Genomic DNA, 13,464 nt, shown 5'->3' with positions numbered 1-13,464 from the left:
ACTCCTGGGTCATAGTGTGTCATACCTGGTCTGAATACAGTGCTGATGCCACTCACAGTGACCATCCTGTATGTTTTAACATACAGGTACAGAGTTCTTCCTTGCACTGTATGGGATGAAGAGCTTGAACAATGCTCGCTACCAGATCTACACTCAGAGGAAAAAACCACCAGAGCTTAAAAAGCTTCCTCCAACTGATGCCAACATGATGCTGCACATCATGCGTGCTCATCAGGGAGCCGAGCCACCTGTAGAGATATTTTTGTTTATGGAATTTCCAGTAGACATCATTACAGTGATTATGTAATAGTAACTATGATTATATAGCATTATAATCCGATTATAACGCAGTATAAGTATGCTTATAATGCATTATAAATATTAGGCTTCATAGAAAGTGCTACCAAATTCTCAAATCATTCTCCATGGGATTAACTACATCAGACTGTCTAGCAGGAAGCCATGTGATTAACACTGCAAGTCCCCCTCCAGGCCTTTCTCAAAGCCCTGCTGGATACATGGTGATTTACTGTGTTGTGAAGCAGAGCAATAACCACGACGGAAGTGTGGGGGGAATGTCACGTGGGAGCAGGGGTACATTTTTAGCCAAGTGACTGAAGCCAATTGTTTGACAACATACATGTTATGTGATGTGTACGTGCTTGCGTGTGTGTGTGCGTGTGTGTGTGTGTGTGTGTGTGTGTGTGTGTGTGTGTGTGTGTGTGTGTGTGCGCGTGTGTGTACTGATTGATGATGCATATGTTAATTTGTGGCTTTGGCTGCCCCCACACAAAAGCAATGCACTGTACTGTACTGGCATTTAGTTTGTGCATTGTTGTGCATCATTGTGTGTGTGTGTGTGTGTGTGTGTGTGTGTGTGTGTGTGTGTGTGTGTGTGTGTGTGTGTGTGTGTGTGTGTGTGTGTGTGTGTCAGCAAGCAGGAGGCTAAAAGGGTGTTTGCCACACTGGCTCTGCCCCCAGAACGAGCCCCCCGGCCCTTCATCCTCCGTCCTCCCCTCTTTGTAATTCACAGGCCATCTCTCTCTTTGGCACAGAGTGCACTGGCAGGCAGCATTTAAAAGAGCCATGTGTTTTTGTTCCCCCGACAAACGTTTTAGCTCTTTCTGAAGAACGCCCGGGGCAGAGGGAAAGGGAGAGCAAGTGGGAGACTGAGAAGAAAGGGGGTAGAAGAGAAGTGGAAGTGTGTGAGAGAGAGAGAGATGAGGATTGGAAAAAAGAGCCGCAGACAAATACGAGCCGTGTTGTATGTGGTGATTTGATGTCAGTCATGTTGTTGTAGGATAACCCGTTGGAGATTATCTTGTTGGAGATTCTACAAGAGACACTGCAACAGGTGAGTGGTTTGAGATAGTAAACTTGAGTTCTCATCAAAAATAGAGTGATCTACAAGCTCACGTCGCAGTGCACTGTGATGCGCTATGAGCTTGTAGATCTGCTATTTTTTGTGCACGGCACAGACACAACTGAGTATAAATCAGTCAGAGGAGAATAACAAGATACGAGCTAGGGGGTTTTCAGGAACCCATGGCAAATGGAGGAAAAAAGTGGGTAGCTGAAATCAGGGCTGTCCTCAGCTGGTGGATGCAAGAGCAAGGGGGCTGTCTTTGAAATACTTCACAATAGAGTAGCATGCAGTTAACCTTTACTTCAGCATAATGTGTTTTCTTTAAGACTTATTCTTGAATTAACTATGTCAGTGGCAGTGCACTTTTTAGTTTCAGATGCATTAAACACAAGAGTAAATAGCCCAACCAGAAGAAACGTTACTGATTTTGCCCTTCTTAGTGCACCACGCTAGTCAGCAGGGCTAAAAAGCATGAATGCACCCATGCAACAATACATTGTAATGTATTATTCTAGTGAGAATTGTATAGTTATCTCTTTTTTAAGAGTGATGTGACAATTTGAATTGATTCATGTTTGTTTGCTTGCTGTATGATACAGCAATCAAACATGCCTGTATGGGTTGTGTACATTTTCTTGCACCCTTGGGCCTCAGCAGTGGTAATGGGTTGATTGATAGCACCGTGTGCCTTCTATGAGCTTCATTACCATTTGTTAACTTACCTTTAATAGGGCTATACTGCCTGCTTAAAGCCAGCATTATGCAACCTGCATTCTGTATTGATGATGGTCCAATGGCCAAAACGTCCACTGTCTTTTTCTGCACATTTCTAACTTACTAACTGATTCGATATTTTTGCCTCAACGTTCATATGTCGGTGTGCAAGCCTTTTCTGTTGTTTATGGACCTTGTATTGAACCAAAGAGTTGTACTAACGGATCGTCCAACCAACTGTGAGCCCCATGCACCTCTTGTAGGGCTAAAAGTAGGTCCTCAAACGTGTATATATACTGTGCATGCCTGACCTGCTAGGTTCCTGGTGAGGGAGACTCATGTTTCCAGCCTCCGCCATGCATCGAGAGGAGCTTTCAGCCAGAGAGGAGTTCACCTACAGCCACGTGCCCACCATGGAGCGGCCCACACTCGAGAGGCACACCCCGAGTCTCAATGGGACGCCCGCACTCGAGAGGCACACCCTGAGCCTCAATGGGACGCCCGCACTCGAGAGGCACACCCTGAGTCTCAATGGGACGCTGGAACGGCGAGGCAACAGGGGAAGGAGTCTGGAGCGGGACAGCTACACAGTGGACGTGAGGGCCAGTGACCTGCAGCTGTCCCAGCCGGAGCCCCTAAGGCACCCCTGCTTCAGCTACAGGGCCTGGCTCTACAGTGTCCTCATAGGGGTGAGAGGGTAGGGAATCCCAGGACGGGAGAATTGTTGGCTATACATTTAGCCAAATAACAGCAAAATCCTCTGTATTTGTATAAACTCTGATAGTGTACAAATGGAACCAAATGGACCCTTATAGTCCGGTAGCCAACAGGCTTTTTTTTGTTAAAAGTGGGAAATTTGGTAGTTTTATTTATTGGCCTACAATATTGTCTGTATACATTCATGAATATATATATACATACATATACAATACGTTCATCATTGAGCAATTTATTTTATAGGGTCTTATATGTAACCTAGCCTGAAAGAGTACGCTTTCTATGGGCCTGGCATAGGCATCTTCCATCAGCCGTCAGAAACTTGACCTGCAGCAGCCTAGTTTTCTTTTCCTTTGAAAGGAAAATGCATGTGGTCTCCGAGGCTATAATGTAACCATACCAAGTAGTATGTTACATGTCAAACTAGGGGGTTTTCATGATTCTGAATCCATTCCAAGCATTAGTTTTGCACAAAGCACACTCCTTGGGCTAAAAGCGGCCATAGCCACTTGTGAGTGGTTGATGCTCAGCGACACCTTTTCTATACTCGTGTATATTCTCTTGAGTAGAAAAACTTCACAGGATGTAAAAAGATCACAAAAAGATTTATTCAAAAAAATGTGTTCCTTAATACAGAAGTAATCAAAAACAAGCTTCTCAAACTCAAAATATACTACGGTCAAAAAACCGCGTTGCTCTGACCTTGCCTTGTGCACAAACTGACTGTACTGCACACACTCTGCCTCTGTACTGCCCTGCAAACACTCAAGTGATAATTAACTGAATCTGCCCTGACCTGCACACACTCAGGTGTTAGCAATTGCAATTAAGATCTCAGTTAGACACCCAGAGCTCTCTTCTTAAAGCTACAGTAACATCATTGTTTTTTAACCTAAAGCACATCACCATGAATTAAACTTATTTAAGCCTTTTAAATTAGCTAATTTAACAATCATATAATATATACATGATCTGTAGAAACCAAAATACAAATCACAAAATAAAGCAGTAATTATTTAAATAATCACATTATTCAAACTTGGCTCCCACACCACTTGCCCAAATGTGTTTTTCGTGCAAAACTAATGCTTGGAATGGATTCAGAATCATGAAACCCCCTTAGTTTGACATGTTACATGCTACTTAAACTATAATGACATTTCGAATTTGTTGGCCTTATATAGGTTGTTAATGGTCACATATACAGTAACCCCCTATAAAATAAATTGCTCAATGATGACAGCCGGTCAGCAGGTAGATTCATGAATGTATAGACAATATTTTAGGCCAAAACAAAAGAAAACTATATATAAAATGTCCTACTTAACACCCCCGGCTGCCGGACTATAGATGCTCTCTCAGTGTTACAAATGCATAAGTGAACACTGAGGATTTTACTGTGTATAAAAAGCCATTCTTCACAAAATGTCAAAGCTTAAACAAAAACTATAGCACCCTGATCTTTAGAATGTTTGATTATTTTTGGCAACAAGGAATCTTCTTGTGTTTTTCCACATTGAATAGTTAGAAAAAAAACAGTGTCATGTGAAAATAGCAATGAGACGTAGCCTGCGGAGTTAGTTCAGTCAGACATACTCGAGGGAGTTCATGCCGTGCTCAAAGGCGCATACTATACTCAAGGGGTTAACATGCTGAATTTCTATGTGGGTGTATAAGTGTAGCCTCGGTCCCAGGCTTACTTATCTGCGAAAAGAAAGGTATAAGTGTGTCCCACACGTCATTCACTGACCAATTGGGCGGGCTACTTAAGCTCTCTAGACCAGGGGTTCCCAAACCTTTTTGGACCAGGTACCCCTTTTGGGTTAGATATTTTTCCAGGTACCCCCTCATCCTCGCAAAACAGATAACAATATATTTACAACCACAAGCAGTGTTTCCTGCAGGAAAAAGCTTTGGCATGGTGCTGGGAGCAGGCCGCAGGGGGGCCTTCTTGCGTCGAACATTTTGATTAATTAATTAATTTGAGCATACAGTCTAGAGTCTAGACTGTATGCTCTTCCTGCCTTCCTCTGCATATGGTTCCTGGTTGTTATGTGATGTTTGCTCCCAGCACCACCGGTGGGCTCTGTTATTTATGCTCCCCATAGGGGTTTTATTGTATATCTATCTCCCTGCTCTTAATGTTTTATGATGGTGTTTAATTGCACTGAGCAGGGAGAAAATGCAGCCGAGCCGAACACCAAGTCAAATATCATATGCACACTAAATCTATTCGTGAGTTGTCTGTCTGAACTATATTCATTCACACTCTCCTGCATGAGAAACCAAACCAATCTACTGTAATACTCAACCAAAAGGGGAGTACAGTAATAATCCCCCCCCCCCCAGGACCAGGACCACCATTTGTATAAAATCATTGCGTCAAGAACATTTTTGTGGGGCTTTTGAAGATTACGTCATATGGCAGCCAAGTCTATGGACTTTACTGTTTGTTTAGGGCACACTATGACAACGTAAGACGTCATATGGCCTATATAAATACATCTTGTGTGTAACTAATCTCATACAAGAAGCAAGCCAGGATGGATAAAGGAGAGAAACAGTGCAACTGTAACCAATGTGGAAAAAGCTTAACAAAAAAAACAGTAAATTTAAACAGCACCGGAGAATTCATAGAAGAAAGGAGCCAGAATGGAAATAAGGAAAGAAACAGTAACCAATGTTGAAAAAGCTTCACAAGAAACAAACACACATGACGCCCCGGGTGGGCATGCTTAAAACAAACATTAGGTTAATATTCTTCTGTGGACCCCCGTGACGTACAACAACAAAAAGGCACCCCTTACTTCATGTGTGATTTTTTATTTATTAAATAGTAGATACTACTGTACAAGCTCACGGCTAATTTTAACTATCCTGTGTATATATAGGCTTAGAGTGGTTAAATAGATGCTATATTACAGTAACTCATTTAGGGCTGTACACCAGAGTGCTGTGTTAGATATACATCTCTCTCTAAGGGCCATTTAGTTCAAGTGTGGGCTACATAAATAGGCTACAGTATGTATTCTTGATTGTTGCTTGTGCACATGGCTGCTGATGATGAATGATCATAATGCTTTATTTTATAGTGTTGAAGTGTCAGCAGTGTACACACTGCTGCTGCTGCTGTTGTTGTGTGGGCCTGGATCGTGCATGAATTCTGTGTGTGCATGTGTGCGTGCGTGCATGCTCGTGTGCTCGCGCGCACAAGTGTGTGTGTGTGTGAGCTTGCTTGCATGGTGTGTATAGTGTTGCATGCATGCATACTGTATGGGTGTTAGTTGCATGTATTGTATGTGTGTGTCCTCAGGGTAGCCTTTTAATCACAGCTGGCTTCTCTCTGTACCTGGGCAATGTGTTTCCTGTCGCCATGGACTACCTGCGCTGTGCTGCGGGCTCTGTAAGTGACCATCACATGACTACAATGCCTGATTTTGTTGCTGTCGGGCAGAAACCTTCATGTACACTACAGTATCTTCATAAATCATAATATTCAAACTTTTTGTCCCCTAAATGAATGCTCTACTTCTATTTTCAGTTTGTTTTAATGATCAATTGATTGTGGGGGAGCTAGATCAATGGAACTATCATTGATCCAACCTTTAGAGAATAAATAGTATTATTCTTTTAATATTATATATATATATTTTTTGTATATATTTTTTTATCCCACGATTTTGTAACCCATTTTTCACCCCTGTGTCAATCATCTAATGTGATCCTGGGCTCTACACACCCTCCACCAACCTAGTCCCCATATATGGGGGACAAGGGGAGAGCAACGGACTTGAACTCATGCTTCCTTCATGCCTGAGTGTCCAAGTTGCTCCTTTACACCTGCCAGGGGGGAGTTTCCCTGGTTGGACGTAGCGCGTGGAAGGAACACGTTATTCCAACCAGTTTAATATTATATTGTTAAAATCATAGTGTTTTGCTGATTATTTGGGGGCCCACTTTTCTTAATTGCAGGGGTGATGGTGCACGCACATCCACTCTAGCCCAGGTGCTGGACAAACGGTATACAGGAAGGAAAATATAGAGTCACTGGTTATAATACTCTTTCAGCTCCACTGGTTTATTGCTTCAACGTTTCCATCGGGTTGGAATAATATGTTATTATACCTGAAGGAGATCGAAACGTTGAAGCAGTAAACAGTGGAGTATTATTAACCAGTGTTGTGGACTTCCCACAATTTCCTCAGGGCCCACCAGTGGTCCCTGGAGGAGCTCTGCCCTAATAAGTGTGAATACAAGGGAATCAACATAATTATGTGAGTTTGTCTGCTTTATTTTAGGCAGGTTTTCAGCACTTCTGCCCATTAGGCGGAACTGTGCTGATAACCTTTGTTGTTTGCACCTCCAAGACAAAGGCGGAGTTGGCCATGTCCACAACAAATACCCTATTAGGCCTATGTCTCAAAGAATATATTTAATTAGGCTATGTGCCGTGTTGTGCACCAAAAATAGACAATCTGAAAGCTCACAACCAGAACCATGCAGACACCAATTGCATTGCAACACCTTCATTTCTCTTGACAAAATTGTGATAGCAAGCTCACATTGTAGCTTGTTGAGTTTTCATTTGACTGTTTTGTCAAACATAGCCACTGGTGCTAAACAGCTCAACAGTTCCACGCCAAGTGTATGATGTGCCATTCATTGCTGCTTGTCGCTGTATATTTTTCACAGGGCATTCCTGCAGCAGTTGCAAGTTTTGCCATCGCCAAGAACAGACACTTGGCAGTAAGTGAATAACACACGCCTCTGGAATGAAAGAGATTAGAGATAGAGCGATGTAGGTTTCTTGTCATTTCTGTATGAAACTAATGTTCCTAGGAGAATAGTGCAAATCTCAGTATCTAAATCTAAAGAAATAATTCAGAGTAACAACACGCATAAAAACAAGCGTGTGTGTGTGTGTGTGTGTGTGTGTGTGTGTGTGTGTGTGTGTGTGTGTGTGTGTGTGTGTGTGTGTGTGTGTGTGTGTGTGTGTGTGTGTGTGTGTGTGTGTGTGTGTGTGTGTGTGTGTGTGCGCGCGTGAATGCATGCGTGCGTGTGGTGGAGGGGGGGGGGGGGTGGTGGTTAATGAGAGAGGGCACGCTGTTCTCTCTCTCAGACAGTTCAGAAGTCTGACTGCCTGGGGAAACAAACTGTTTTCGCAGCCTTGCCATTCTGGCATGCATGCTTCTGGATCGTTTCCCTGACGGTGGGAGGGAAAACTGGCTGTGAGAGAGGTGGGAAGTGTCACCAACGATGTTTGATGCTCTGTAGGTCTTTCATAGAAGTTTTTCTGAGGAAACTAATACTTTTCTCATCTTTGTTGTCATCACAAGGTCTCAGATTTCCAGGTGGTGTACGTCTCAACCTTTGCCGTGACGACTACCTGCCTAGTCTGGTTTGGCTGTAAACTGGTTCTGAACCCCTCTGCTATCAATGTAAATCTTATTATATTCTCTATGATATTATCCATTGAGTAAACTCGAGTCTATCCCTTCTTGTTGCTGCAGCAGTTATTGCACAGGTTATTTGTTGTCATACAACACAGCTCATACAAAAACAGTATGGTTCCTCCTTCATTTAGCCCACTGCCTGCCTGTACTGTTCCTTCTGCTTACATTATATCGTCCATTCCTTCCTTCCTTCCTTCCCTCCCCCCCCCTCCCTCCTACCCTCTCTGCGTGTTCTTTCCTACATGTCTCTATCTCTCTCCTGTGCAGATCAACTTTAACCTCATCCTGATGATTGTACTGGAGGTGTTGATGGCGAGCGCTGTCATCCTGTCGGCCCGCTCTGCTGAGGACTGCTGCAGCCATAGGAAGGTGCACACAGATATCCTGAGTGTTAATGGAAGTCTGAGAGTTAAATTAGCATGATGAGCACTGGAATGCACTGGAATGAAAGAGATTAGAGATAGAGAGATGTAGGTTTCTTGTCATTTCATACAAAAACTAATGCATTAATGCATACAAAAACTATTACACTACTAATGCACTATTCTCCTAGGAGAATCTCAAATCTCAAATCTCAGTATCTAAATCTTTTTTTTTTTTTGATCAAAGTTTTTTTATTAATGTTCACACGAAGATATTTTTCCCCCTTTTTTCCCTCCTCCCAGAGTTCCCGCTCTGAAAGAGCCACAACCCCGGTACCTTGCACCATATGAAATAAAAGCACATACAAATATACATAGACATAATAGAAGACTAATAGAAGTATGCAAACAAATAATAATAATAATAATAATATGTACAAACCAATAATAATAAAAATAAAAATAAATAAAGACAATAATAACAATAATAATAATAATAATAGAAATAAATTACAGTAGGGTCAGTGTAATAAGTTAAGGATTGTTGATGTCAGCCGCGTTCATCCTCTCAATGTGTGTCAAAAAAGGTTGCCAAATGGTGTAAAATTTTAAAGCACCGGCGTACCCTCTTGTGGAGTAGCGAATCTTCTCCAATGTCAGATGATGTAAAACATCATTAACCCAAGATTTAAAGGTTGGTGGTATTTTCTCCTTCCATTTAAATAGTATTTGCCGCCTAGCCAAAAGAGATGCAAAGGCTATCATATTCTTGTTTTGCCGGCTAAGATGTAGATCTTGGGAAATAACTCCAAACACTGCAACAGTGGCAGAGGGTTCTATGGGCACTTCTAATACATCTGAAAATGTTTTAAATATTGATTGCCAAAATGTATGTAACTTTGGACAAAACCAAAAAGCATGCGCAAGGGTAGCCTGATCTTGATTGCAACGATCACATATAGGATCCATGGTAGGAACGAATTTAGATAGTTTTACTTTGGACCAGTGGAGGCGATGTGTAACCTTAAACTGAATAATAGTATGCCTTGGCTTAGACAGATTGAAGAGGAGTGTATCCTATCCAGCGCTTCCTTCCAAACATCATCAGAAATTTGTGTCCCCAAATCTCCCTCCCATTGATTCTTTAATGAGGTAAGTGGTTCCAGGTCAAATGAGTTTAATAAGGAGTAAACTAGCCCAATTACCCCTTTAGAGTGTGGATTGAGCTTTAGAATTGAGTCTAAAAGGGAGTCTGGTGGTTGTGATGGGAAATCCGTAATAGATGATGTTACAAAATTACGAAGCTGCAAAAATCGGAAAAAGTGAGAGCGGGGGATATCAAATTTCAATCGTATCTGGTCAAAAGACATAAAAACGCCTCCGTCAAAAAGATCTCTGATTGAAGTGATGCCTTTTTCAGCCCAAATGTTGAATGCTCCATCCATAATTGAGGGTTTGAAACTATGATTTCTTACTATAGGAGCACAAATTGAGAAGTCAGTAAGTGAGAAGGCACGTCTGAACTGTGCCCAGATCTTAACAGAGTGTTTAATAATTAAATTTGAGGTGTATTTGGACACAGGTTCTCAGTATCTAAATCTAAAGAAATAAGTAACAACAAGTGTGTGTGTGTGTGTGTGTGTGTGTGTGTGTGTGTGTGTGTGTGTGTGTGTGTGTGTGATAAATGGTAAATGGTGCATTTATATAGCGCCTTTATCCAAAGCGCTTTACATAGATTGTGCATTACATTCACCCATTCACACACACATTCATACACCGATTGCGGCGGAAGCCATGCAAGGTACCAACCAGCACATCGGGAGCAATTTGGGGTTCAGTGTGTGTGTGTGTGTGTGTGTGTGTGCGTGTGTGTGCGTGCGTGCGTCATATATTCTGTTTTCTGTTCCTTTGAACTACTCTTTCTCGCCATCTAATCACTTGCATCCCACTCAATCTTCCTTTCATCCCTTCCATCCAGCCGGTGAGGTATGACAGGCCAGTGGTTTTAACCCCTGCCATCTTCCCCACTCGACTCCTTAAGGCCTATTCTGTGAGTACGGAAACCCAAGCTTTCAGCTCTGATGAGTGAGATATTGCACCTGCAGCCAAGTAGGCTATAGCATACTAGCATTATCCACTATCATATCATCCATGTAATGTAGTGTCTTTCAACAGGTGATTGAAATAATCGTGGGAATCTCTGCTGTGTTCGGGGGGATCATTGCTCTCAACATGGACGCTTTGCTGCCTGGACCCTACCTGTCTGTCACCTTTTTCTGGATCCTGGTGGCTGTAAGTTCTCTTAAGTTCGCTTTCATTATATCCAGGCAGTGCCTGGAGTGGAATCTGTACCGTGTTATCAGATTTTGTATTTCTGTTAGTTTTTTTGCTTGTTAGGGTGAGGAGTATAGTGTAGTGTAGTGTAGCTCTCTATAAAATGATCTGTGTGTTCTTTTGTATGCAAAATAACTACCTCCTCTATTCATTTTTTTCTTCCACTTACCAGTACATTTTATTTTATATAAAGGACGTCAGTGGGGCTGGGGTCAGGCTGAGTCATACATCATAGATACTTCATACAGTAGAGTACGTACACTCATTCACACATGCACTCCACAGACCGACGGCAGAGGAAACCAAGGTAACAACATGTGCATCGGGAGAAATTAGGATTTAAGTGTCCTGCTTAAGGACCCTTCAACACAAAGCCAGAAGGAGCCAGGGTTCAATTCAGGAACCTTCCGATTCCAAGATGGCCAGATTGGCCACTCTACCTCCTGAGCCAGTGCCATATTAGATAGATCCACAGATAATACACTCTGTGATTCGTAGCTCGCAGAATTAGTCAGATATACTCGAGGGGTTAATAAGCTGCATTACTATGTGGGTGTAGTGTTATGCAAGACCCACATGTCAAACTGACATGACAGAGTTATCTGACTGAAATAACAGTAGACACAGTCAGTAACTGTCTGACTGTGTACTGAATATAAAACATATAAATTGCACACATGATATGTAGCCTACAAAGCTCCATATCAGTAGCTTTGTACATAGACAAGTGTATCACTTTCAAATCCCCTTAAAATGTATGCACTTGTCTGTCAGGTCAGCCTACAAACCAAAATATGTAAAATATATACAATAACGACTATAATGACATGTCCAAAAATGGGGACTGCATGTTGAAAGTGTTAATTAAGTGGTCTTGTAGCCTACAGGGTATTTTCTCGGACGTATGCCAGGTATGGCCACATGGGCATCTGAGCATATCATATATCACGTTGTTGGTGTTGCATATTATGACACCCTTGTTGAAGTTGTTGAACGGTTTTCCTGTTCATGGGTGATTTTAAGTAGTGGCTTTGTGTGAGAAATTGCATTCTTGGCATGTACCACATCCTGTGAGGAATAGAGTGTGTAAAGACTGGTGCTGGGTCAGTGATCTGGCTCTGCACCATAGCCTACTTGTATGTTTCTCAGATTGGATGGTCCCCTTGTGGGCAATACAAGGTTGTGCAGTTAAATATTTGTTCAGTGTTGGGTCAGAATCCATTATGTGTTTTATGATGTGCCAGTGTTTTCAAATGATTGATTAAAACTCCCAGCCAAGGTGTGAATAATACTGGATTGTAGAATTGACTCTAGACGGATAAGGTAAGACAACGTGATACATTTTCGAAGCAGCTATGTGCCTGTGCAACCCAGGGATGTTTACACCGTCATATATGTCTACTAGATCAGCAGCCTTGTCCTAGAACATTGGAATTACATTATGTCATATACATACAGGTAAACTGTGATATAGGCAGACTTATTATCTTGAGTGGCATAGGGGGAGAAAGAATTGCCCATTTTGTGAGTTTTTGTCAGTGCTTTTATGGTATGGGATAGAACCAAAGTGACTATAAACAACTAACAAGGTTGTCTAAGAAGTTAATCTCGTGCTCATCATGTTCAATAGTACAGGGAAGCAAAACTGAGAGCCATTTTTGCCACCATGCATGCCTGACACCTGGTGGTAGAAATCATAACTAAATAAAAAATAAGATGTGAATACAATCTCTATGAGGTCCTCCACAGTAGGCTACAATGCATTCATCCCTGATTTTATTTTATTTTAATACAAGCTCAGGAATGTGAGCTTGTAGATCAGCTATCTTCACTACTTGTCAAACTGCATGACACCATAGGGCTTTAATAGCCATAGGTGTTTAAGACAAACACTGCAGCCTGTTAGCTGCTAGCAAAATGGGGCCTAAGAGATTGTCCATGGCCCCTAGAAAACACTGCAGCCTGTTAGCTTAGGCCCCTTCAAATGGGGTCTAAGAGATTGTCGGCCCCTAGAAAACACTGCAGCCTGTTAGCTTAGGCCCCTTCAAATGGGGCCTAAGGGATTATCCATGGCCCCTAGAAAACACTGTTCATCTGCTATTTGAATAGACAGAATGAGCTTTATGAACCCCATCGAAAGTTTGACATGATGCAGGAACTAGAATCAAATTAAGTGTCTAGGTCATGATGTCAAATAACACATCATGTTCATGTCTGGAATTGTCTGGTATAGATTAATTAGACACGCACGTGCACATACACATACACGCGCACGCACACGCGCGCACGCACACTTCTGACAACTGAGAGACTGTGCAGTGTGCACTGTGCACCAAGCCCATGATGCTATCTATTTCTTTTTATACTGTGACTTTATTTAGCGGTTTCTCATATATTTGTGAACCTATGAAGCTCTAGAGGGACTGAAACATTATAAACTTAGCAATGTGTGGGATTTCTCTTCTTTAGTGGACATGCTGTAGGAAGGAAGGGAAGGGACATGTGGTTAAAGGGACAC

The 13,464-nt window shown here is 42.1% G+C and overlaps 1 protein-coding gene across 3 annotated transcripts in view; it reads left to right on the top strand.

The window, feature by feature from the left end:
- The first annotated feature begins 1,082 nt into the window (after positions 1 to 1,082).
- mlc1 (modulator of VRAC current 1) overlaps positions 1,083 to 13,464 on the top strand; it is a 22,883-nt gene continuing 10,501 nt past the window's right edge. The window contains exons 1-8 of one of the 3 annotated variants that reach the window (XR_014569158.1): positions 1,083 to 1,354; positions 2,399 to 2,769; positions 6,111 to 6,200; positions 7,490 to 7,543; positions 8,134 to 8,235; positions 8,518 to 8,619; positions 10,591 to 10,662; positions 10,788 to 10,904. Coding sequence is in view for 2 of the 3 variants with exons in the window: in XM_083763372.1 (XP_083619498.1) it covers positions 2,419 to 2,769; positions 6,111 to 6,200; positions 7,490 to 7,543; positions 8,134 to 8,235; positions 8,518 to 8,619; positions 10,591 to 10,662; positions 10,788 to 10,904 (888 nt within the window). In the remaining variant the exon portion in view is untranslated. The remainder of the gene's footprint in view (positions 1,355 to 2,398; positions 2,770 to 6,110; positions 6,201 to 7,489; positions 7,544 to 8,133; positions 8,236 to 8,517; positions 8,620 to 10,590; positions 10,663 to 10,787; positions 10,905 to 13,464) is intronic. The other 2 variants (XM_083763372.1, XM_083763373.1) reach the window with 2 other exon arrangements.

Source organism: Protomyctophum parallelum, assembly GCF_964188405.1.
Source record: "Protomyctophum parallelum genome assembly, chromosome: 4".
NCBI lineage: Eukaryota > Metazoa > Chordata > Actinopteri > Myctophiformes > Myctophidae > Protomyctophum > Protomyctophum parallelum.
The sequence above is the reverse complement of the archived record's forward strand: the minus strand, read 5'-3'. Positions and strand labels throughout refer to the sequence as shown.